Source organism: Acinonyx jubatus, chromosome D4 (assembly GCF_027475565.1).
Source record: "Acinonyx jubatus isolate Ajub_Pintada_27869175 chromosome D4, VMU_Ajub_asm_v1.0, whole genome shotgun sequence".
Classification (NCBI taxonomy): Eukaryota; Metazoa; Chordata; class Mammalia; order Carnivora; family Felidae; genus Acinonyx; species Acinonyx jubatus.
In genome coordinates, this window is record NC_069391.1 from 92459600 (window position 1) to 92486324 (window position 26725).

A 26725-nucleotide genomic window follows, 5' to 3' on the forward strand; every position below is an offset into this window, starting at 1 on the left:
CCAGGCTCCAAGCTGTCAGCACAGAGCCCAACGCGGGACTCAAACTCACAAACCGCCAGATCGTGACCTGAGCCGAAGTCGGATGCCCAACTGACTGAGCCACCCAGGCGCCCCTACATTTAGCTTTTAGAAAAGACATAAAAATAAAGGCTATTTCATAAATTTGTTCACAATAAAACTGGCTGGGAGTGTCTAGCTTGTGCCTGCACATTACCTGCACATTTTCCCTTTATTCCCGGGGTTGGGACAACTAAACTAAAGCACAGATGTGTGCATCTCATGTAACACACTTACCCAGCTCCAAGGGGAAAACAGGAGGAATAAACCTTGTCTCTCCTGTATACTTTGTTGCAAAGAATTCATAGGACCCCAAGGACGGCTAGAACTAAAACCCCCTGGTTTCCTGATTCCAAACCCATTTTTTTCTAAATCTTGGAAGTAAAATATTAACAGCAGCTGGATACAAAATCAAACCATAACAGCTCAAAAAGCTAAAGTTTCTGGTATGTTCCAATTTCCTAAATAAATGTAACTATGCCTAGCACGTAAATGTCACAGTGTCATGGAGATTACTGTACACGCTTGGGCTGTGAATTCACTACGTGGGGATTTGTGTCCCCTTTGAAACATTAAGCTCATGAGTACAAGTATACATGTCTAATGTTCACCACTCCTCACACCAAGTCGTAACTTCCCCTTCCTCAGTCTCCTTAATACTTTATCTTCTTGGACCACATGACTAGGCTTCAGGCTTAAGAGGAGATGGGAATTGGAGACAGATATCTAGTAAGTCCGTGATTCTCAGTGGGGGCAATGCTGCCCTCCAGGGTACGACACTGTGGTTTATAAGAAATACTCACCGGGTCTTGATGCAGTTCCTGGCTCACAGCTCCCCAAACCCCTGGGATTTCCTAAATACACAGAGTGATTAAGGTGTTTTCTGTTATGTTAATGAGCTCAAAGGCAGGGGCTGCTGCCAGGAGGACCCAGAGATCCTTAGTCCCCCTCAAACCCTTACCTTCACCAGAGACCTTATGGAGGTTGACTCAGCCAATGACTTAGTCAGTGATGACTATGTGATGAGCCTCCATAAACACCCAAAAGGACAGGGTTAGGAGAGCTCTGGGTAGACCACAAGGAGATGTCAGGAGAGTGCCCCACCTGAAGCTCCGTGCTTTCCCCAGACCTCACCCTGCACACTCCTTCCACTGGCTGTTGATTTGAATCCTTTGCGACAGCCTTTAATAGACGGGTAAACCTAAGGGCTTCCCAGAGTTGTGTGAGCCTCTCTGGCCAACCATCCGGATGAATGCACAGGAAGGAACAATTCTCGGTGTAGTGGCCTTCTGTGCAGCTTCTGATGGGGCCTGGGCGGGAACGGGTGAGCAGGCCTGGTGCTCACTGTGGGAACTCTGCACAAGAGTGTTTCCCTTTGAAGGGCATTTACAACTGTGCTATTGTGAGTCATTAACTGAAGCTACCCCTAAGACTGAAAGACAGAAAATGGTCCTGAACCCTGAAATGCCATGTCTAGGATGATGCTGGAGAAGCCCCCTCCTGGGGGTGGCAGTTCCTGGGGAGTAAGGGAGGACGTTCTAGGAGCAGGAGGTCTCTTTCCCACCCCCCACAGGACTGACTCTGGGACTGCCTGAGGAGCTGCTGGACCCACTGTCAAGTGGATGGAGCCCTATCAGCAGCTCTCTACACAGCAACAGGACAGCAGTTCCACGGCGAATGGACAACATCCTGTTTGGAAGGCCACCACTGACAGAAGAATATAAAAACCGACCAGCTCGGTGCGAACTGCATGCTGTCTCCCTAACAGTGACGGAAGTACTGAACAATGTTAAGAAACCCTGTGTGGGGGTTTCTACTGACTCATGGGCAGTGGCCAATATCCAACCATATGGTCAGGCAGGAGGGTAACGGAATCCTGGTCTATTAAAGGAATGCCCATATAGGGCACAGACCTATGGAAATAATTATGGGTATTCATTTTGAGAGAGAGAGAGAGAGAGAGAGAGAGAGAGCGAGAGCGAGAGAGCGAGCACATGTGGGGTAGGGGCAGAGAGAGATTGGGAGAGAGAGAATGCCAAGCAGGCCCCATGCTGTCAGTGCAGAGCCTGACGCCGGGCTTGATTCCATGAACCACGGGATCATGACCTGAGCCAAAATTGAGAGTTGGATGCTTGACCAACTGAGCCACCGACATGCCCCCATAATTATGAATTTTAGAAGTGTATTAATGTTGGACATGTCGATACCTATCAGAAGACACGCCCCCCTGGTTTGGAAGACGAGCAGATTCAACATGCAGCTACCTCCATGTGCTCCCTAGAGATGGCCACTTGGGCCCACAAAATGAGTGCATATAGGGGTACTGCAGCAGTGCAGAGATGGGCTGAATCTAGAATCCCTTGCACCCTCTGAGGCACAAAATGTCAATATCAACTGTCCTGCCTGTCAACAAGAGAGACACAGACCACAGGCAGCCATATGGCAGAGCCCCTGATGGGAAGGGCCTGAACATGACTGGGAACTGACTCATGTGGTAGCCCTGGGGATACAAATGGGTCCTGACAGGGAGAGATACTGACGCTGGACTGGACTTTGCTGGCCTGGTGGTAGATGCAAACACTCAGAGTGATACAGAAAACCACAACAGAAGATATTACACAGCCAACTGTCATTTCTTCAGACCGGGAAATTCACTGCAGAGCTGATAATATCCAACAACAGGCAGAGAGAAATAGCTTAGAAAAATACTTTTTCTTAATGTTTGTTTTGAAAGAGAGAGCGCGCATAAGCAGGGGAGGGACACAGCAAGAGGGAGAGCATCCCAAGCTCCACACTGTCAGTGCAGAACTTGATGTGGGGCTCGATCTCACAACTCTAGGTTCATGACCCTGAGCTGAAATCAAGAGCCGGACACTTAGCCGACTGAGCCACCCGGATGCTCCTTAGAGAACTACTTTTATAGAGAACTGGAATGGGCAATGAAAACACTGGCCATCTAAAACAGCGGGGGGTGGGGGGGTGGTGGGGGGGTGGACCATGCAGATATACGAAGGGCTGGCTTCCTCTAAAGAGGAAGGTGCTTGTCTTTTCTTCCCCAAGTCGCCTCTGCTTTATCCCCCCCATCACGAGACCAGGGCTGCAACTACAAGGTCTGGAAGCAGGGATGATTCCTAACTGAGAAACTGTAACCCTGTGTTTAATCTTTATGTCAGAATTCTTAGGGGCCTGATGGGGCAGGATATGCTTCACCCCATCTGCAAAATCAGGGCTAAGGGTGAATGCAGCCGTATTGCCTGGTGATAAAGATAAACCGCTAGTTCTGCATCCTTTTGACCTGACCTTATCTGAACAGAAGGGGACTGAGGGGGACAGGCTTGTTAGACCAGTACTGCGGCCTGTGATCCAGATCAGCGCAGTGGCTGAACCTAATATCCCTTCCAAAGGTGGAAAAGTTTGGGTGTAAGAGCGAAAAAGAAAAGGCAGTAAGGAAACGAATAAATGGGTCCTATAATGAGGGAAATCCAATATTACACTGATACCTCTAGAGAGGCTCAGATCAAGAGAAATGGTCTGAGCTCGATTACACCAGAAGGGGTGAAGCCTGACATTGCTGAGGTCACTCCTGCTTTTGGAACCTGACCAGATCACAGAGAAGCCTGCAAACCTGACTGGCCTTGCCCTGGGAGACAGCTGCATACAATGTAAGGATAGAATGAATAGCTATCAATGACTGTAGAGATTTCAGTAGTTCAGCATCTTTTAACTGTTAGCGTTCTTGTGAGGAGGGGGATCCACGTTCAAGGACCACACGATGGACTACCGTACTGTGATATATAAGAAATAGATATTTGGTCATTCAAAGAGACAACGTCTTGAGACAATACTGGTTGTCATGACTGACGGGGGTGGGGGTGGAGGGATGTTACTGCTATCTAGCAGGCAGAGGGCAGGGATGCTGCAAAATGCCCCACAATGCAAAGGACAGCTTGCAACCCAAAGAACTATCCAGTCCAAGATTTCTGGGTTTTTTTAAAGTTATTTGAAAGGCAGAAAGAGAGAGTAACCAGGCGCACACTCCACTAGGGGAGGAGCAGAGAGAGAGAATTCCAAGAAGGCTTGATCCTGTGAACCTTGATATCATGACCTAAGCTGAAATCAAGAGTCAGATGCTTAACCGACTGAGCCACCCAGACACCCCTACTCCAAGATTTCAACAGTGCTGAGGCCGAAAAACTCTGTGGGAACTAGATTCTAGTCCAAGAGATAAAGAAACTGAGGCCCAAAGAAGTTAACTCCTTCAAGATCAGTGCCAACAGGGGAGACCCTTCTTGGGAGAACTGGACTCTCATGGGTCTGAGTGCACCTGTGTACTTCTGGTAGAAAAGTGGTGCTCAGCACGCTCACTCAATGGATGGGTGCCAAAGGAATTGTCACCAGTGCTAACTTTCCAAGGAGAGAGGCCGTAATTCACAAAACACAAATATCACGCTGTGTATGTCACTAGTAAAATACCCAGTCTCTAAGGTCCTCTAAATCTGACATTTAATATCTATCCTGTTCACTTTTCAACAAACTTACCACACAATGCAAAACAGATCAATATTTGCTGTTTCATTATCAGATATGTGCAAAGGCTCCAAAATTGTTACAGTATCCTTAGAGCCATAAAATTGATCATTTGTATCAACCGAAACCAGAGAAGATCACAACTAAATGTAAAGTAATTCACATTCAAATAAAATCATGGCATTCAAGTCTTAGTTTGTCCAAGCTTCAATCTGAAAGACTCTAAAGGCAATTTTGAATAGAAAAGAGAACAAATTGGTATTCTTTTATTTTCTATTTTTAATAAAATATTTATCCATATCCACATTTATTGAATTTGTTGTTTACTTTTTTAATGTTTATTTATTTTTGAGAGGGGAGAGGGGCAGAGAGAGAGGGGGACAGAGGATCTGAAGCGGGCTCCGGGCTGACAGAAGAAAGCCTGATGTGGAGCTCGAACCCATGAACTGTGAGACCATGACCTGAGCCAAAGTGGGACACTTAACTGACTGAGACACCCAGATGCCCCAAATGTATACTTTAGAGGAGAAAGAAGTGTTAGCTTGATTGCTAAAAGCACCAGAAAGTGATAAAAATGAAAGTGAATCTTTAAAGATGTTCATACAATTATCTAAAATACCATTTGGACTTTTAAAAATCAAATTTATTATTAAGACCACTTTTACAGTTTCCTAAATTTAGCAAACAAAAGTATCTTTTACTACCAAACTCCAAATTACAAATCAAATTTATTTTTTAAAAACTCTCACACTTGGATCTGTGTTATATGGAATTAAAGAAAAGGAGACCCCGGATGATTAAACTTGAAGATAATTTATGCTAAAACTAATTTTTGCATTGGAAATTTCTTGGCTGTGTCCTAACTGTGATACTAGAACAGTATTTTTACCCCTCACAAAATTAAGAGCACAGACTTTAGTTTGGTGTTTTATTTCACTGAAAACGCAGATGTTTTATCTCCTCGAGAAGCATTAAAATAAAAAGCATGACTTTCAAACTATGTCCTCGTCATAAACGATATTCGGGAAACCTTAGCGTTTCTCACATGAGGTAATGTAGAAGCAGACGGCCCTGCAGACCCACGAGCACAGCTGGGGAGCCCTCACGCTGCATGGCCCGGGGAGGGTCTCCATGCAGACGAACTGCACTCAGAGCGGCCGGTCACGAAACTATGCAGCAGTTTGAAACTGATCCACCACCTTCCTCCTTGGGGCTAATACACAGGCATGAGCTTCCACTGACGAAAACCACAAGAACCTTCAAAAAAGCTACAACGGTAGGCTCTTCTTTCGTGTATCATTTTAAATATCGTTTAAGATGTGATTCTCAGTCTTCATAAATGCAAAGGCCACCTCTGATTTTTTATTTTTCAGTTACCTCGAACAACTGTTATCACTGCGTCACTTTGACATCCCTGCAGGTGCTGCAAAGTCAAAAAACCAGGCTTTTTAGCCACTGATTTTTGACAAACTGGCATCCACAATGCAGCACCAGCAATTCTGGGGGATTCTGTCTGAAATGTGCATCATTGACGAACCTAAGAGATTCCTCCCCATCTCCTTCCCCCAAACCCTTGATTACAGTTCTCTATTTTTTCTAGTCTGCAATACTATTTTTGTGTTTTTCGTAGTTTAAATTTAAAAACAATGTTATTAAACAAAAAGAGTATCTATGAAAACTGCAAAACTAAAAAAATCAAAAACATTTTCATATATGCTTTATCACCTAAAAGTGTTAATAACTACTTTTCATGTTAAATTTAAAGTTTAAGTTCCAAAACTCTTGGAACTTATAGAAACTCATACCATTACAAATCAAGAGTTCTTATAAAATAGCAAAGTTGAAATATGATATTTTTAACTCACATGAGGCAGGATCATGAGTCTTAACTATTTATACTACAGGTATCCTAAGATTTCCGTTGCTTACAAGGACCTTGTTTACAGCATCTAACTATTAAGAAACTGAAATTATCAACATTACTTGGGTTTTGACAGAAAAAGAAATAAAACCACTTTCTGAGACTATTTTTAAGAATGTCACTGATACATAGAAACTTTCAGCATCTAATTAAAGATCACTAAGGGTTAAATACTTGTTCTCTGGCCCCTACTGCGTACACCCTGCCAAAAAGTCCTCTAAGCTTTTAAATATTGCTTCGAAGGTCTGCGTTTTTACTTCCAGGGAAAAAGAGAGCATTGTCCCGCAGTCAGCAGGCCACCAGCTCATGAACTCCAGGCACCTGGACTTCTGCTAGCATGACGATGCTGCAGTCTGTGCTTCTCCTGCTCCTGTCCGTGCCTCTGATAAAGCTGGCACCACCAGCTCAGCAGGACCCACGCATCACCTATCATTATGGGACAGATCATTCTGAAGAAACCGTGTTTAGTCAAGATTCTGAGGATAAATATCTGGACAGAAAAAATATTAAGGTACTTTATTTCTACTCTAAATTTAACTTCTGAAACAGTCACCCATTTAGATGCATGTTTTTGTTTTTGTTTTTTTAATGTGTCTGAAAAGGGGAAAGAAAAAGCACTTGTAATGACTGAAAGTAATTCAAAAAACTGTCTCCAGGATTATACTTTGGGGAGGTATGCATGCCTCCCAAATTAATAAAAAGAATCTATGGTAACCAAACATTATCTATAGCAACCAAAACAAAATTTAAGGAAAACTAAACTTTAAGATGATCTCTTACTGGTTGAGGATTTCTAAGTAATGTTATAAAACACCCTATATGTGCATATTATATTGCCTCCAAATAAAATAGGAGAAATTGTGTATTAGGAGAAACAATCTTGGATTACCAGCTTAAGATTTATTAATTTAGGAAGAAGTGGTTCATACCACTTCTGAAATAATTACATGCTTATTTTGGGGTCTATAGCATTTCACTTACATATGCCAACCATGTAAGTTAGCAAAAAATGAAAAACTCCTTAAGGTGGGGCTTGATTTTTAATCAGTTTCAACGACTCAGACTCTTATCAATTTGTATCAAGTGACTGTAAATTGTCCTTGAGTTAATATTCTACAGGGATGACTTCATATCGCATCTTTCGTACTCCACTTGCACAGGCTGAGTAATTACTTGCGGTTTTCTTGGCACGCAGAAATGAACGCTGGGTAAGGAAAAAGTTAATGCAGCACATAAGTATCTGGTCCTGCCTACGGTGTGTGCGTGTGCGTGTATGTGTCTCACATACACAGACAGAATGGAAAATGAAAAATGCAGCCAAATATATAACAATGTTGACTGCTTTTCTTCAGTGCACAATGACTAAATGTTAACACTGTAATTTCTTTCAATGGAGTTGGTTAATATGCTGAGTATTATTTTTGCCCAACATTAAGAGAAAAAAGATAGATATCACTAGTCATAGCTCCAGATTTTTAAAAAAGGCCTATCGTACCAATAAGCTATTGGCTCACATGGATGATTAGAATCTATCAATCAGTTAAAAAAAAAAAAAAAAAACCTTCAAAATTCCATGGTCCCTAAAAAGTAGCTAGTAAGTTCTTTGCTTCTTTTCTCTACATTGCTTTAGAAGTCTATGCTCTTAATACAAATATAGGGACTAAGGTAATTGTGGAGCAGAGTAGAATTCAACAGTACTTAAGTGGAGGGGCTGTTCCAACAGAACCCACTTGGGAGAATAAAGGAGTCAAGATGGACATGAAGGGTAACATGATTCTGGAGGGCACAGACTGGGGCCCCATGCAACCTATGTTAGTCTAATCGCAGAAAATGTTCTCTCCCAAGATAGGAAAGAGTGATACAGACCCCCAGAGCAAACAGTCTGGACTGGGGGTCCAAATGGGGTAGGCAGAGGAGAATAAAAGGGCTCCAAGTGCCAGGGTGTTGTTCAGGCATGAGGTAATGAAGGGTCACTTGCAGAAGAGGCCAAAAGCTTACTCTATGTCCAACACATGCGACGTGACTAGTGCCTCAATCCTGTTGAACATGGTAGAATCTGGTATCAGGAACTCAATTAAGACAAGATCACACATGATCCCAGTGTTGTGGGATCCAGCCTTGCATTGGGTTTCATGCTGAGCGTGGAGCCTGCTTAAGATTCTCTCCCTTTCTCCCTTTGCCCTTCTCTCCAGTTCTCTCTCTCTCAAATTAAAAAAGAAAGAAAAAGAAAGAAAGAAAGAAAGAAAGAAAGAAAGAAAGAAAGAAAGAAAAAGACAAGACTATAAAGAATAATTAAGAGACCTACCCTACATGAAGATGGTCTCATTTCAGGCTGCAACTCAGAAAAACTTTCATTCTGTGTTGGAGAGTTCCCTCCAGCTCCCATTTGGAATTTCAATATATTCAACATATAGAAGGCAAAGGCACTGAGATAGGGTTTTGGAGATAAAAAAAAATTAAAAAGACCTGGTTCTTTTACTCAAGGAGTTGACAGTCTGGAGTACAAACAAGGTAAACAAATATTTACCTTATAAGTTTAATGAACAATACACAAAATCTTACTGTAGCACAAAAGAAATGCCACTATGACCATGAGAAGGCAGGTGTTGCCTATGACTCTCAGTTTTATAGTCAAAATCAGACTTTATCACACCTGATAACAAATTTTTATTTTTCAAATAGGAAAAAGAAACTGTGATATTACCCGATGAGAAAAGTGTTCAGTTACAAAAAGATGAGAGTGTAACACCACCATCCCCCAAAAAAGAAAGTGACGGTAAGTATGCATACCATGTCATCTCGTGTCTCACAAAGAACAGTCATAAATAGGTTATTATGGAACTTTATTCCTTAGAGTAGTAAAAAATGGCCTTAGGATACAGTAAATTCAAACAGCGGAACTTTATCTCCAGTGATAACGTCAGCTGGTATGTTGGGAGTGCACATCATTTGCCATCCCACATTTTGGTTTTTTTTTTTTTTTCAATATATGAAATTTATTGTCAAATTGGTTTCCATACCACACCCAGTGCTCATCCCAAAAGGTGCCCTCCTCAATATCCATCACCCACCCTCCCCTCCCTCCCACCCCCCATCAACCCTCAGTTTGCTCTCAGTTTTTAAGAGTCTCCTATGCTTTGGCTCTCTCCCACTCTAACCTCTTTTTTTTTTCCCTTCCCCTCTCCCATGGGTTTCTGTTAAGTTTCTCAGGATCCACATAAGAGTGAAACCATATGGTATCTGTATTTCTCTGTATAGCTTATTTCACTTAGCATCACACTCTCCAGTTCCATCCACGTTGCTACAAAGGGCCATATTTCGTTCTTTCTCATTGCCATGTAGTACTCCATTGTGTATATAAACCACAATTTCTTTATCCATTCATCAGTTGATGGACATTTAGGCTCTTTCCATAATTTGGCTATTGTTGAGAGTGCTGCTATAAACATTGAGGTACAAGTGCCCCTATGCATCAGTACTCCTGTATCCCTTGGCCATCCCACATTTTGAATGACAAACATGGAACAGGAACATTCAAGAATAAACAAAGTACAAGTTTAGCCTCTACAGAGTGTGCTTCTGTCTATATAAAATCCCTTCAAGAAACAGTTATTTAACATCAACTATTTACAAATACTATGTACAGCCTGGGGGTAAGGGAAATAAAATGTAATTCTTAACTTCAAGAAACTCACAGAAGACATAAAGATGGCTTATACATGAATAACTGTAATATACATTTTAATTAAAACAACAGAAAATGTACAAAATAACACAGTCCTCCTCAATAACTCCTATCTATTTGGTTTATTTTTGTTCTATCATGGAACAGCATTTCACAGGACATTTCACAGGACAACATGAAATAAAATCACACACTAATTAGTAAGACATCCCTTGCCCTTGGATAGGATGACTCAGCATGGTAAAGATGTCAGCTCTTCCTAACTTTGTAACAATAAACTGCTTTAAAGAGCTGGTAAGGAGGATTCTCAAGTTCATGTAGAAAATCAAACCTGCATGGAATCAGGTTTCAGGGAATCACTGAAAAATGGCAGGTATCTGCAGAAACCAGACATACTACATTAGAATATACTTCAATGTCTCTATACTTAAATACGTATGATACTGGTATGTGAATAGCATACAAAATTCAGAAAAGCAGAAACACATGTAGAAACTCAGTATGTAATAAATAAGGCATCTTAAATCACTTCTGAACCAAAGATGGTATTTTTAAAGATTTTATTTTTAATCTCTACCCATCATGGGGCTCAAACTTACAACCCTGAGAACAAGAGTCACATGTTCCACCGACTGAGCCAGCCGGGAGCCCTACAGATGGTATTTTTTAAAAATGGTGTTGAACCCTGAATGTAATATCACACTGTATGTTAACTGACTGGAATTTAAATAAAAACTTTAAAAAAACTTTAAAAATAAATAAAATATGTTGTTGGACAACTGAAGAGTCAACGGAAAAGGGACACTGTTAGATCCACACTTTTCACAGAAAAATAAACCCCTCCAAATAAATTAGGGTCATAACGTAAAAAGTGAAATGATGTAAATACTGGAAGATAAACTGTGTGTGCGATGCCTCATAATCCAGAGAAAATAATAGAAAAGATCAATAAATGTGATCCCATGAAATGAAACTTTTCCATGGGAAACAGCATCATAAATGAAGTCAAGCACAACTGAAAAATGAGAAAAATAGAAAAAAAAGTTAATATCTCTACTTTAAAAAGAACATAGAAAAAGCCAGAAAAAAGAAAATGGCAAAAAATCCATTGGTAAAACCAGAAGATGAACAGGCAATTCACAAAGCGACATAAAAATGGCCCTTAAACATGAGAAGACGTTCAATCTCACACATACAGAAATGTAAGTTTAAGTTATACTGAGACACAAAGATTTTTAACCTATCTGATGGACAAAAATTAAAACTGTGACATTAAACCAATATAATCCATTGGCAAGGCCTTGGGGTGTCAGAGACCCTCATACACTGCTGGCAGAAACACAAGTAAGTACCATGCTTTTGGACAGGACTTTGGCAATATCTAACAAGGCCGGTATGCACTTACTTTGTGACATAGCAATCAACTTCTAGGAATTCACCCTAGAGATACACCTCCACGAGGAAGAAAATACATATGCAAACATCACTGGAACACTGCCTGCAAACACAAAACTCTGGCAACAATCTAACTGCCCAAACACTGAAGGGAGGTTGAATAATGTACGGCAAGTCCACGCAAGGGCACACTATGCAGTTGTAAAAATAAACAAGGAAGATCTCTATGAACTAACATGAAGTGATTTCCAGAATATATTCTACAAGAAAACCCAAAGTGCAAAGGAGTAGCTACAGTATGCTGCCTTTCATCCAAGAAAGAAAGAGACACAAGAAAATATACATGCATCAGCTCACTTGTGTGAAACGACATTCAAGAAAGGTAATTTAATCGTGGCAACTAGTTACCCACAGGTTACACACGGGACCAGGGGTGGCAAGGAGGGAGAGATGGACGTTGGTGGGGTGGGGGAACGGGAGTGTGGAACTTCTCTAAGTATACACTTTCTCTGTAGATTTGGTTTTATTTTTTTTTGTAAGATTTTATTTATTTACTTAAGTTTATTTGTGTGTGTGTGTGTAAGAGACAGAGAGAGAGAGAGAGAGCACAAGTGGGAGAGGGACAGAGAGAGAGACAGAGGAAGACACAGAATCCAAAGCAGGCTCCAGGTTCTGAGCTATCAGCACAGAACCCAATGCGGGGCTCAAAACCACAGACTGTGAGATCATGACCTGAGCCGGAGTCAGACGCTCAACCAACTGAGCCACCCAGGCGCCCCCGTAGATTTGACTTTGAACAAGGTTATAGTTCATATAGGTAAACAATTACATTTATAAATAAAATATACAAGGATAAGATAAAAAAAAACTGGCATACAAATAGAAACAATTTCATTTCAAATGAGTAACACACTAAAGTGAAAAGAAAAATTAACCCAAGTAACCCTTAACTCCAGGCTATAGACAAAACAGAATGGATAAACATTGACATTCCAGCAAGCAGGTTTCTTTTCCACGGCGATGCAGGTCCACAGCGATGAAACCCCTTAATGTGAGGCCTAGCACTGAGTGACATATATACGCTGGATAACGAGAGCCAGGTTTCTCGTTCAGAGAAGGTGCTACAGACGTGGTGGGGGAAGCCCAGAGTGAACACTGTGGAGTTGGACTGGAAGCAAGAGATCGGCACCAACTCGTGGTCTGTATGCAGATACAGAAATAGGTACAGGCACGCCTTGTTCTGCTGCGCCTCCTTCGTTGCGCTCCACAGACACTGCATTTTTCACAAATAGAAGGTTTATGGCAACTGTGTGTGGAACAAGTCTTTTGGCACCATTTTTCCAAACTTGTTCATCATTATTATATTTATTTCGGTGATCTGTGATCTTTGATGTTACCATGCTAAGCTGAGGCACCGCGAGCCAAGCCATATAAGATGGTGAACTTAACTGATAAACTGATAACTGATAAACTGTGGTGTTCTGGCTGCTCACCTGTCCCCCCCTGCATCTCTGTCCCCCTCCTCAGGCCTCCCCATTCCCTGAGACACAACAGTACTGACATTAGGCCCACTCAGAACCCCACAATGGCCCCCAAGCGTTCAAGTGAAAGGAGGAGTCACGCGTCTCTCGCGTTCAATCACAAGCTAGAAAAGATTAAGCTTCGTAAGGAAGACAGGGCGAAACCCAAGCCAGGCTGAAATCTAGGCCACTTGTGCCAAACAGGTAGCCAAGTTGTGAAGGCAAAGGAAGAGTCCTTGAAGGACACTGCACGCATGCGCCACTCCAGTGGACACACGGGTGATAAGCAAGGGAAACAGCCGGACTGCTGATATGGAGGAAGTCTGGCCGGTCTGGATGGGAGATCAAAGCGGCCACGATGTTCCCTTCAGCCAAAGCCTCGCCCAGAGCAAGGCCCAGACTCTTCGATCCGGCGAAGGCTGAGGAGGTAAGGAAGGAGCAGAAGAGGTAGGAGCTAGCAGAGGTTGGTTCAGGAGGTTTGGGGAAAGAAGCTCTCTCTGTGACGCCCAAGTGCAAGGTGAGGCAGCACGTGCTGACGCAGAAGCTGCCGGAATTATCCAGAAGATCTGGCCGAGAGGACTCAGGAAGGTGCTCACACTAAACAGCAGACTTTCCATGCAGATGAAAGAGGCTTCTGCCGGAAGAAGATGCCACCTAGGATTTTCATGGCTGGAGAGGAGAAGTCAGTGCCTGGCTTCAAAGCCTCCAGGGACAGGCGGACTCTGCTCAGGAGCGGATGCAGCTGGTGACTTGAGGTGGAAGCCAGGTGGAAGCTCACTGGCCATTCTGAAAATCCTAAGCCCGTAGCAATCACGCAAAATCTCCTCCGCCCGTGCTCTTTACTTGGAACAACAAAGCCTGGCGGACAGCAGATCTGTCCACAACACGGCTGACCGACTGGTTCAAGCCCACTGTTGAGACCTGCTGCTCAGGAGAAAAGATTCCTTCCAAAAGATTACTGCTCAAAGACATTGCACCTGGTCACCCAAGAGCTCTGATGGAGACGAGCAATGAGATTACTGTTGCTTTCACGCCTGCTGCCAACACCACCACCATTCTGCAGCCCACGGATCGAGGGGTAATTCTGACCTCCAAGTCTCATTAGTTAAGAGACACCTTTCGTGAGCTCATAGCTGCCATACACACCGATTGCTCTGATGGATCTGGGCAGAGTAAACTGAAAACATCCTGGGAAGGAGTCACCATCCTAGATGTCATGAAGAACATTGGGGATTCATGGGAAGAGGTCACGATTCAACATGAACAGGAGTTGGGAAGAAGCTGGTTCCAGCCCCAGGGAGGACTTTGAGGGGTTCAGGACTCCAGGGGAGGAAGTCGCTGCAGACGTGTGGCAACAGGAGAACCGGAAGCAGAAGGGGGGCCTGAAGATGGCAGGGAGCTGGGCCACCTCAGGATAAAACTCCAACGGATGGGGACTTGCTTCCCGTGGATGAACAAAGAAAGTGGTTTCCTGAGACGGAGTGTGCTCCTGGTGACGATGCTGTGAAGAGTGTCAAAATGACAACACAGAATTGAGAATATCACACGAACTTAGCTGACAGAGCAGCAGACAGGGTGTGACAAGATAGACTCCGGGTTTGAAGGAAGTTCTGTGTGTAAAATGCTACCAAACAGCATCACATCCTACAGAGAAATCGTTCTTGAGAGAAGAGTCAGTCAACATGGCAAACGTCACAGTTGTCTTATTTTCAGAAATGGCCACAGCTGCCACCACCCTGTAGGGTCAGCAGCCATCAACATCAAGCAAGACCCTCCACCAGCAAAAAAATCGTGGCTCGCTGGAAGCTGAGATGAGGGTTAGCATTTCTTAACGGTAGAGTGTTTTTTTTAATGTTTATTTATTTTTTGAGAGAGGAGAGAGCGAGCAGGGGAGAGGCAGAGAGAGGGGGACAGACGATCCAAAGTGGGCTCTGTGCTTGACAGCAGACAGGCCAATGCAGAACTCGAACTCACGAACCAGGAGATCATGACCTGAGCTGAAGTCAGACGCTTGACTGACTGAGACACCCAGGCTCCCCAACAATAGAGCATCTCTAATTAAGGTATGAACACTGTGTCGTTAGATATACTACTACTGCACCCTTCACAGACTACAGTATGGTATAAACACAACGTTTATAGGCACCAGGAAACCAAAAAGTTCATCTGACTTGTTTTATTGCAATATTCACTTTACTGCAGTGGAACCAAATGTACAATTTCTCTGAGGTTTGCCTGTATACACGTTTGTCTCTATGTGAGAATATATGTGTATATATGCACATGAGGTGTGTGTGTGTATGTATTTATCTATGTCCATATGTAAGAATGTACGTATATGTCTATGCCACATATCCCACATATACCTGTGTATATATGTATATTAAATATGGAGAAACAGACAAATACACATACATATATTTCCCATCCCTCCTTGTGGAAAGAGCCTAGAAGCAATGAGATGCTAGCAGCAATGAGCACATCAACATTCAAATCTTGGTTTCTAAATATCAGTCTCCACAAAAAGAAACCAATACTCCTTGAAGAAATAACTGATATCAGGCTTGGGGCAGGGAAAGGTAAGACTGCTCTGAGACATCTTATTATGCCAAAAAATAAGAGAGTTCTTAAAGAATAATGGGGATATTTAACATTTTAATCAATCAAAATTATTTTTCAAAATGTAGGTATAAATTTGTAAGAGACATACAAGACCTGCACACTGAAATCGAGACAACTATGCTGAGAGAAATTAAAGACAACCTAAAAATATGGATATATTATGTTCAAGGACCAGAAAACTCAGTATCATTAAGATGTCAATTTTTCACAAATTTATTTATAGGACTTAACTCAATCCCAATTAAATTTTTAGCAGTCTTTTTGAAATTAAGAGGCTGACTCTGAAATTTATATGGAAATGCAAAGAGCTTAGAATAGTCATAACAATGTTGAAGAATACAGTTGGAGGATTTACATCACCTGATATGAAAACTTACTATAATGCTACAGGAAGCAAGTCATTGTGGCATTAGCATAAAAATAAGCAAGTAAACAAGCTAAGTTGGTTGAGCTTCAGACCCTTGATTTCCAGCTCAGGTCATGATCTCTGGCTCCATGCTCAGCGTGGAGTCTGCTTAAGATTCTCTTTCTCTCCCTCTCTCTCTCTGTCTCTCTCTATTCCCCTCCCTCCCTCCCCTCCCCCCCTCCTCGTGTGTGCTCTCTTTCTCTAAAGATAAACATACATATATGGACAAAAATGAAAACAAAAACAAAAAACAAGTAAATCAGCAAAACAGAATACAGTCCAGGAATACATTTACACAATAGGGTCAACTTTTGTTTGTTTGTTTGTTTGTTTTTTACAATGGTGTCAATGAAATTCAATGGGGAAAGGATAATCATTTCAAAAAATGGTACTGAAAAACTTGAGAGCTGTAAGTTAAAAAGATGAACTTTCCTGACACCATATATAAAAATTAACTCAAAAATGGACCTCAAACCTAAACATCAAGAGCTTAGACTATACAACCTTCAAAAGAAAACCTAGGATAAGATAGTGGTTGGCAAAGATTTCTTAAATATAGGACAAATAGCACAAACCATAAAGGAATCAACTATTCTTCATGAAAATAAAAAATATTTGCTATTCAAAAGACATTGATAAGAAAACAAAAAGACAAGCCACATAAAGGAAAACATTTGCTAAACATAAATCTGAGAAACAACTTGTATCTACAATATAAACTCTTATAATTCAGTGACAATAATAAATACAAAATCACCATTTAAAAATAGGTAAATGAGTGGCTCAGTTGTTTGAGCATCCAACTTTGGCTCAGGCTCATGGGTTCGAGCCCCACATCTGGCTCTCTACTGTCAGGTCAGAGCCTGGAGCCTGCTTCAGACCCTCTATGCTCCTCTCTGCCCCTCCCCCGCTCATGTGCTCTCAGTCTCAAAAATAATAAATATTAAAAAAAAAAGGGGGGGCAAATGGGGGGCTCCTGGTTGGCTCAGTCGGTTAAGCAACTGACTTTGGCTCGGGTCATGGTCTCATGGTTCATGGGTCTAAGCCCTGCATCAGGTTCTGTGCTGACAGCTCAGAGCCTGGACCCCGTTTCAGATTGTGTCTCCCTCTCTCTGCCCCTCCCTGCTCATGCTCTGTCGCTCTCAAAAATAGATGAACATTGAAAAAAAATTAAAAATAGGCAAATGATATGAACATTCTACCACAAAAATATGTGGATGGTAAATAAGTTTATAAAAAATTGCTCAGCACATCAGTCATTAGGAAAATATAAATTAAACCACAAGATACCACAACATGCCTTACGTGAAAAGTCTAATAGTACCGAACGCGCACGAGGATGTGGAGTAACTAGAATCCTTCTGCGCTGAAGGGACTATAAAATGGCATAACCTTTAAGGAAAACAGTGTGGGACCTTCTTCAAAAGCTACACATCTATAAGATGGCCCAGCCATTCTGCTGTTAGGTATTTACTCAAGAGAAACGCAAGTATCACAACCACAAAAATTCTACATAAATGTTCACAGCAGCTTTCTAAGAAATAGTCAAAAACTAAAAACCCAATGCCCATAAGGAAGGACTATACAAGCTGCATATATTAATACAATGAAATACTATTCAGTAATAAAGAGGAATGAATTGCTGATATGCAGAGAGCAAGAAGCTCGATGAGAGGATATACTGCTTGGTTCTCTTGGAAATGCCAACTGCTGTGAATGGACAGAAAGCAGACCAGAGTGGTTGCTAGGAGGGACGGATTACAAAGAGCATGACAACACTCTGGGGTGATGACTACGTCAATTACTTCAATTGCAATAATGGTTTCATGGGTATATACATAATGCTGAAAAGTTATAAATTACACAAGTGAAATATGTGTAATTTATTAAGTGTCATTTATAGATGACAGAACACAGCTGTGACAGAAAAAAAAAGCTTAAAAGAGTTCACACTGGCTGATCTGTGACGATTTGATGATCAAAATAAATATGATGGTAACTTACTATGACCCATGGGATAAGGAATTCGTAAGTTCATACTCAACTGATAAAACTAAATAAATATGAAGGGAATGTTCCACGCTGCACCAGCTGTCAACTAACGTAGAAAGAATGATGGAATTAGAAAATCATAATTTGAAACTATCCTAGTAATAAACAATTCAGGTAAGAACCATCAATAGATGATAAAATTACTGGGTGGCAGTTTGGTGGCAGACCAGATGTTTAGCAGCTCCAAGTATTTTCTCAGAAGATACTCCCTAATGGCAGACCAAAGAGAGCATCATCAAGGAATGGGTCAAGCAGACAGCACATGCTTTCCAATACCCAGCACGGCAGAACCAACACCATTTCCATCGTATTTCTATCAAAAATTAGGAACCTCAGACAAACCCTAATTGAAAGACATTCTACAAAATAAATGTCCCCCCAAATAAAATGTTCTTAAAATTCAAAAATTTTAAAGTTATGAACAACAAAGACTAAGGCATTGTTCCAGGCTGAAGAAGATAAAGAGGTATGATGAGGATATACAATGTGGTCCCTGCTGTTTCCGTGACACTCTCATGTCCAAGTGCATAGTCTGCTTACTTACCTGGTAGTTTATAAGCTCCTTAGCTACAGTCATCCATCTGCAATGTGTCTGTGCCAAACCAAGTGATGAATCAAGCTTATGTTTGTTTACCTTATGTTCTGCTTTATGAACATTAAGTATTCAAATCAGAAAATGTAAATCAATTCAGCAATTAAATGTTCAGTGCTAAAATGATAGAGAATAAAAAACATATGGGGTTACAGGATCTAAAATAAGATCCTGGTCAGTTATCAGGTACAATACAGGTCACTGGCTAACACAACCATGATACCTTCCTGCTATCACCTTTAATTCTGTAAAATATTTTTTCAGATTAGTGAGAAAACTCATGATAGCAATAATTTTACCACTAGAGGACAAATGTTTTTAAATTACAGTTTATATTTTTATGATTTTGTTTCCCGACTTAGAAATGCCCACGTGCCTGTTGTGTGTATGTTTAAGCGGCTCTGTGTACTGTGAGGAGGTTGACATTGATGCCGTACCACCCTTGCCGAAGGAGTCAGCCTATCTTTATGCACGATTCAACAAGATCAAAAAGTTGACGGCAAAAGATTTTGCAGATATCCGTAAGTTAACTTTACATAAAATAACTCACACTAAGTCATGTTAGTGCTAGCCTCATAAAACACAAGCTTCTCGGCACCTGTGGCTGTCACATCTAGGGTAGTCACTGCTGGAGTGTTTAAGTATCCACCACACTTCACAAACATCCACAGGCTTGTTGGTGACTCCTTTCCACTCCATTCAAAGGTCCCCATCACCTTTCTTTACTGGTGCCTTTCATGTCGATGTTGACAGCCCATCAAACATATAGGCGACGACGCCTTCTTAGCCGTACGACTCGGAGATCCGTCTGCCTCGGTCCATCAGGAGCACCAGTATGACCAATGTGCTTCTCCAACCTGAATGCATTCTTCACAATGCTGCCACCACGATAAAAGCAAAAAGTCTCCTTTTCCTTGCTTTAACTCAAGGTTCTTAAACCTGGCTGTATACTAAACCCATCTGGGGAAATATTGTAAAAAACAATGGTACCAGGCCCTAGTCTTCAGAGATTTCAACTGAGGTCTGGGGAGAGGCCCAGGTGTCATCATGAAATACCACCCAACTCCTCAGATGGTTCTCACGTGGAACTAATGCATTTCGCTCCTTCCCAGGATGCTTCTGACATCCCGTCAAACCGCACGACAGCTTGCCTCCAGGGCACTGCTGTGAGCACAGCACAACCCTCCACTTCTCTGGTGCCAAGTACCTGAAGAAAATCCCACCAAACATGCACACTGGCCCCACTACACATTTATGAGATTAACCGGAACAGCATTCATGCTGCAGCTGGTGGCTCCCAAATGACCCTAGTACAGTTGTTCCTCATCACTTCTGGACTCCACACCTACACACTCACCTATGCGGTCACATGCATTTGTGACCCCAAAATCAGTACATGAAACACTCCCACAGTCATTTGCAGACACGTACACAGTGGCAGAACACTGGGGTTACATAGCTGCAGCTGAACAGGGTGACCTCTGCCATTTTGTTTCAGCTCTTACACTGTGAGGCGTCCTGTTCAGTCTACTTAGGGCCACATTTTCTACATTTTTGTGCTTTTTGCTATTTAAAACGCTCCCCAAGTGCAGTGCCGAAGAGCCATCCAGTGTTCCCAAGTTGCCTCACAGGGAAAACACTGCATAGGTAATCTTCATTCAAGTGTAACCCACAGAACTGAGGCTGTGAGTTCAATGTTAGTATATCAACAATACACACTAACTGCAATGCTCTTAAAAAGAAACACACAGGGGGCACCTGGGTGGCTCAGTTGGCTAAGCATCCAACTTCAGCTCAGGTCATGATCTTGTGGTTCATGAGTTCGGGCCCCACGTTGGGCTCTGCGCTGACAGCTCAGAGCCTGAATCCTGCCTCAGATTCTGTGTGTCTCTCTCTCTCTCTCTGCCCCTCTCATACTCTCTCTCTCTCTCTCAAAAATAAATGAAAAAAACATTAAAAAAAAAAAAGAAACATAAAATTTTGTACTAATTGGTTGACAGAAATGTGTGACCAGAGGCTCAAAGGAGCCTAACCCTTTATAGTCCCTGGGAGCAAGGGTCCGTATTCACTAATTCAGTGTCTGCAGTGACTACCTCAAATACGGAATGAGAAGCAAGGTTTCCTCAGCATCCCAGACAAATAAAAGTCCCTCTCTCCCCCTCTCTTTCTCTCTCTCTCTCTCTCTCACACACACACACACACACACACACACACACACACACGCACGCACGCACGCACTGAATTTCTCTCTCAGTCTGCATTACTTTAACAAATTCGGGAACACTTCTGTTTGTTGTTGTTAAGCAATAAGGCATAGAAAGATTAAGAATTTATCTACAATCACAATGCAACATTCTGCAGAAAAGTCCAAAACAATACCTACAATGATTCTACTCAATCAAATGTAATGCTTCAGGCGCCTGTGCGGCTCAGTTGTTGAGCACCTGACTACGGCTCAGGTCATGATCTCATGGTTCGTGAGCTCAAGCCCCGCATCGGGTGAGCCCCGCTCTTCTCTCCCTCCCTCTTTCTCTCTGCCTCTTGTGGGATATTCTCTCTCTCATTCTCTCTCTCTCTCCCCCCCTCTCTCTCTCTCCCCCTCACTCAATTGCGCCCTCTCTCTCTCAAAAAAAAAAAAAAAAAAAAAGTCATGCTTAGTTCCCATGATTTGCAACCACAGTTTGTTTCGAACCACCTCAGCATTCTGGGGATTCAAACACTGAAGGATGGAAGGACTGCATTAACTGTAAGTTCCCTTCCAACCCTGAGACTCTAGGGCTCAAGAGACAAAGGCCATCGGTGTCAAGCACAGAGGGATGCTCACTATTCATTCAACAAAATTTACTGATCTACTCATTACAGACACTATTAGATACTAAAAATAAAAGGTGTTTGAATGACCTGATACACCAGTGCTTCTTCTTCAGTCCACATAAATGAGACTTTAACTTCATATTTTTTGTATATTTTCTGTGTATTTTTCCTTCAAGCCAACTTAAGAAGACTTGATTTCACGGGAAATTTGATTGAAGATATAGAAGACGGTACTTTTTCAAAACTTTCTCTGTTAGAAGAACTCACACTAGCTGAAAATCAACTACTGAAACTTCCAGTTCTTCCTCCCAAGCTTACTTTATTTAATGCAAAATACAACAAAATCAAGAGTAGAGGAATCAAAGCAAATACATTCAAAGTAAGTTTTGTATACTGTGACCACACACAGTATCAGTTTATACAACCAATGGTAACATGATAAAAGAAAGAGAAACTCTGGTCTAAAATTTTGTTTTATATTTTAAAACTGTTTTTACAAATGCCGGAAAATACAGTTCCAAAAGTAAATGCTCAGTTTTACTTCTACCACTTAAAAGTATCAGCCCATAAAATTCTGTAGGTAGCCCTTCTTCTGAGTTCCACAACGGCACCTAGTACAAAATTCTATATACAGTACAAATTAAATACACTTCTTCATTTAGTAACTCAAGAAAACCTACGTACAGGAAAAAGGGAAGGTGATCTACTCTGATTTACATAGCCAGGTTGTGTCCAAATGCACAGTCTCCGGCGAAATTACCGCCTCAGCTGAGACCCGCACAGGTGACATACTCATTCCCGTCCTGGAAGAAGCCCCAGATAAACAGATGATTGGGCTGCTACTGGCAGGAGACCTCATTCATAAGTAAAGTTTGTGGCTTCTAATGATAACATCTAACAGAAACACTATGAAATATCATCAAGTTTATAGCAATCACACAAAGGTACAATTAGTCCACACGTACAATCTGTCAGAAAATGTAAAAATGTTCCATTTTCCTTTCCTTCCTGTTTACACTTAAGGAATCCCTTTTCAGTTGTAAGGGACACTGCAAAGGCACATCACAGTTCCTCAGAGACTTTTCAAAACAGGACTCACTTTAAACATAAAAAACCTTTACAATTTGAAGATATAGTAATTTCAGCTGGTAAGACTTTGACTGACATATTAAAGACCTACAGGAGCTGATCAACGCTTCACAGACGGAGTGTTTGAGTGCTCTGAACTTTACACATGCTTTCCATCTTGAAGCCCTATTATAGAATGATACACAGTAACGGTCTACTGATCATGAAGAGTAACTCAATACAGACCAGTAGGGGAAAGTCATACCTTGCTAAATATTTAATAAATAGCCCTGGAAACATCTCACTACCAAGCGCGCCGCTTAGGAGCACAGGCACAAAGCATTCTATTGTGCACCATTTTACTCCATTTCACAGACACTGCACTCTTTACGAACTGAAGGTTTGGGCTGACTCCGCAGTGAGCAAGTCCAGTGGTGCCCCTTTGCTAACAGCGTTTGCTCACTGTGTCTCCAGGTCACATTTTGCTAATTCTTGCAATATTTTAAACTTTTTCATTATATTACATTTGTCACGGTGATCTGTCATTAGGGATTACAACTCCCTGAAATGTCAGATGATGGCTAGCCTTTTTAGCAATAAATTATTTTTAATTAAGGTATGCACATTCATTTTTAGACACAACCTACTATATCATAGTGTAAACATAACTTCATATGCGATGGGAAACCAAGAAATACACTGGGCTCACTTCATTGCAATATTTGCTTTATTGTGGTGGTTCCTCTGGAACCGAACCCACGTTATGTCCAAGATATGCCTATATCCATTTTGCTAGAAACTGGTGGAGGTGAAATGAGAAGTTCTAAAGGTTCAAGAGAGGTTATGGCAGCACCAGGATCCAAGCTCAATCCTGCATAGGAAATGACCTTACTAGCTGTTCACGAGACAAGTCAAATGGCCCCAGCAGCTAGCATGAGGTCTGAGGCTGGGAACAGCTGGGTACTCAGTGGTTAGATGAGTGGAGAGAAATGTGGGGGTGCAGCAGGACTTTATCACCCTTCATAAAGGCCCAAAATACACTACTTGGGAAACAAAAAAAAAACCCTTAAAACCAAATAACTACCAAAGCAGCAATTGATAGTACTGATTACCAGGACCTATGTACACATGTGTACACATATGTGTATACGCATGCACACGTGCACACATGTAGACGCATGTGCATATATCATAGTTTGAATCCTGTGAAAATGTACTGACCTCAGTGATGATCAAGCAGAGGTAACTTCTCCTTACAGAAACTGAACAACCTCTCCTTCCTGTACTTGGACCATAACGCCCTGGAATCTGTGCCTCTTAATTTACCAGAAAGTCTACGTGTAATTCATCTTCAGGTAGGACTGCTCCTTTCATAATATCTGATGATGTGAATGTAAATTACTATTAGTCAATGTTATGACTCATTAGGAAGCTCATTTATCCACATGTAAATTATGCCCATCAAATATTACTAACTCGGTGGCCTGAGAGCCCCATCCCACCCCGCCCAGAGAGGCCCAGAGCCCCTGAGCCCCCAGAGGACCCACAACCAAGGTGTGAGGTCTGCCCTTAGAGTGGGCTCTGCTGCCAGGCATGCACGCGGCATCTCCTAGTTAATGTGACACATGGATCCGAGGCATCCGCCGGTGGGGGGCGCTATAACCTCTGGTTGGTGTCTCTTTCTCCAACAGCAGTGGACACTGTCCACTTGATCTCATGTTGAGGTAACAGAAGAGTGAAGAGGAACTGAGAGGAACTAAAATTGGTCTTCCAGCATCACAACATTTCCCATTTGTCCTGTTTCTTTCTGTAAAGGGACATTTAAGGACACGGGGCCCATTCCGAGTTGACACTCAAAAGCAGGAGAGTCTTTCCAGCCAGTATAATCTTATTTATGCTTAGAGCTTTCTGCTACATGGATGTTACTGTAAGAGCAAGCAATCTGTCTTCCAAAGCAACACTGCAGACTTAAACTGCGGGGGTGAGGGGACTCAGATTGCACAGAGGGTTTTATTGCCCTGAGGATACACAGGATGTACAGTATTTTAAAAACCACTTTTTAGATAGAATATTCTGTAAGATCCCATCACATAGAATACAAAAGGTAGATTTCAAATTTCTGAACAATTTTTTCCTTTTATTTTCTAGTTTAACAACATAACTTCAATCACAGATGATACATTCTGCAAGGCTAACGACACCCGTTACATTCGGGACCGCATTGAAGAGATACGCCTGGAGGGAAACCCCATCATCCTGGGAAAGCATCCCAACAGTTTTATCTGCTTGAAAAGATTGCCTGTAGGGTCATACTTTTAACCACTATCAATGCAGCATATAAGCTAAAGTACACACATGCATATAATCTATCTCAACAGTGCCTAAAGCATAAATATTTAATATTAACTTTGTGTCCCATGATGAAGGAATTTTATGTTTTAAACAAAGATGTTCACAAATCTTACACATAACAAGCAAAATGTAAAACTGAATCCTGAAGTCAAAACAAAGTCATGTGAAAGTATTTAAGCAGCATTACAAAATCCTCACAGTTTATACCATGGTGCCATTTAAAAGGTATGTTTTTATATAAATACCCCAATTTAAGAAGCACTATTTCCATTACTAATGACATGAAAGGGTAAGTCCAAAAAACTTTCAACTGCTGATCTTTCCGGACCTTTACTTGATCCCTAAAGCACTTAAGGACGATGTTCCAAAAACTTTGAAAGCTAAGTGTTTCCAGTAATCTCCCATTTTTCTGTTATGATTCACACATTTTTCATTATGAAGCAGGAACTTGTTTTCTTTCTATTAAGGCAGTTATTATATGTTTACTTAGCCTGAAAAATAGTGAACAGTCTCATACCTAGGCAAAACTTTCCAAATAAAGCGTAATTTTACTCTCTGATAAAGACCTAACAGAGTAATGTCCAATGTTATTCTGCTTTGTGGTCACACAGTTAAAGGCTTTAGCAAAACAGCACACATTTTTCCTTTCTCTAAATATTAAAATTCTAAGTCTACCATAAAACATTTTAAGGAGTCAAGCAGACCAAAATCAGTATGCTCATAAAAAACCTGAACGTTCATCCCATATCTCAGAAAATACCTATAAAGTTCTCCATTGTAAAGACTTTCAAATATGATAAATATGGAAAAATATTTTCTTTTTAGCACCATAGGGATGAGATGAGAATCTCATCAATAAATCTGTCCAAATGTAAGACATGAAAACAGTCAATTTAGTGGTGTTACTGAACACTACCTCCCCCCCACACCCCAACCCATACGCATCATACTCATGCCAACTGCCTATCCATTCACAGGAAAGCTTCTGAGCAACATTTCGTACAGACCCATGATTAACTGGTCATTGAACAGTGTAAGTCCACCTTCGATCTAATAGTGATAACTTAAGAGGAAACAATGCTGCCAGATTAAAGATCCTAAAATAACCTTCCTCTTGCCCAAAACCCACTCAGAAGTCTTAGTCTCCTTATCACATTGAGGTTACATCCAAAATTATCAGTGCTTTAGACACATGAGTCCGAACTGTGCATATGAAAATTTCCAATATTGTTTCCAACATAAATAATACATTAGAATCAAGTTGGTCTCTGTACACCAATCCCAGAAGTTATTCATATTTTTAAGCATTTGCTTCTGTTTTTCCCTACACAGAATGAGCTCCAGTTTTTCAATTTTTCCCCCATTTGTCAAGGTTGACCCCAAGATAAGCTTTTCTCACTGAAACATCTATGATCTCTCAAGGCCACAACAATTAGCCCTATACCACTTACTAACTCATTTGCTGATTTTATTTTGGTAATTGGTAATCATAACTATATACTGCTTTCTCATTATTTTGTGTGCATGCCTCATTTCTCTGTGACTGAAAGCTCACAGAATACATCCAATATTCCTTTTATACCTTGAAAGTGCTTACTATAATATTGAGCACATCTGGATTGAATATACAATGAAAAGTACAAAATAAAATTCATTTAAACAGAGAGCTCTCTTTCATTTGGAAAAATAGAATCTTAAACTATCACAGTCTTGA

General features: G+C 41.4%; 2 protein-coding genes across 5 annotated transcripts in view; one reads left to right on the top strand and one right to left on the bottom strand.

The window, feature by feature from the left end:
* CENPP (centromere protein P) overlaps nucleotides 1-26725 on the bottom strand; it is a 227909-nt gene that overhangs the window by 140177 nt on the left and 61007 nt on the right. The window lies entirely within an intron of this gene.
* Nucleotides 5705-26675, top strand: OGN (osteoglycin). Its single transcript, XM_015080762.3, has 7 exons — nucleotides 5705-5860; nucleotides 6769-7016; nucleotides 9188-9281; nucleotides 19140-19298; nucleotides 21768-21970; nucleotides 23919-24014; nucleotides 24808-26675. The coding sequence occupies exons 2-7, from the start codon at nucleotides 6843-6845 to the stop codon at nucleotides 24976-24978; spliced, it is 897 nt and encodes a 298-aa protein (XP_014936248.1). The 5' UTR covers nucleotides 5705-5860; nucleotides 6769-6842; the 3' UTR covers nucleotides 24979-26675.

What these genes read in the sequence shown, in the direction of transcription:
- OGN (XM_015080762.3), top strand. Translation starts at nt 6,843, where the DNA reads ATGACGATGCTGCAGTCTGTGCTTCTCCTGCTCCTGTCCGTGCCTCTG. An exon ending in AAAAGATTTTGCAGATATCC is followed by an intron (nt 19,299 to 21,767) that starts GTAAGTTAACTT and finishes TTTTCCTTCAAG; the next exon opens with CCAACTTAAGAAGACTTGAT. An exon ending in TCAAAGCAAATACATTCAAA is followed by an intron (nt 21,971 to 23,918) that starts GTAAGTTTTGTA and finishes TTCTCCTTACAG; the next exon opens with AAACTGAACAACCTCTCCTT.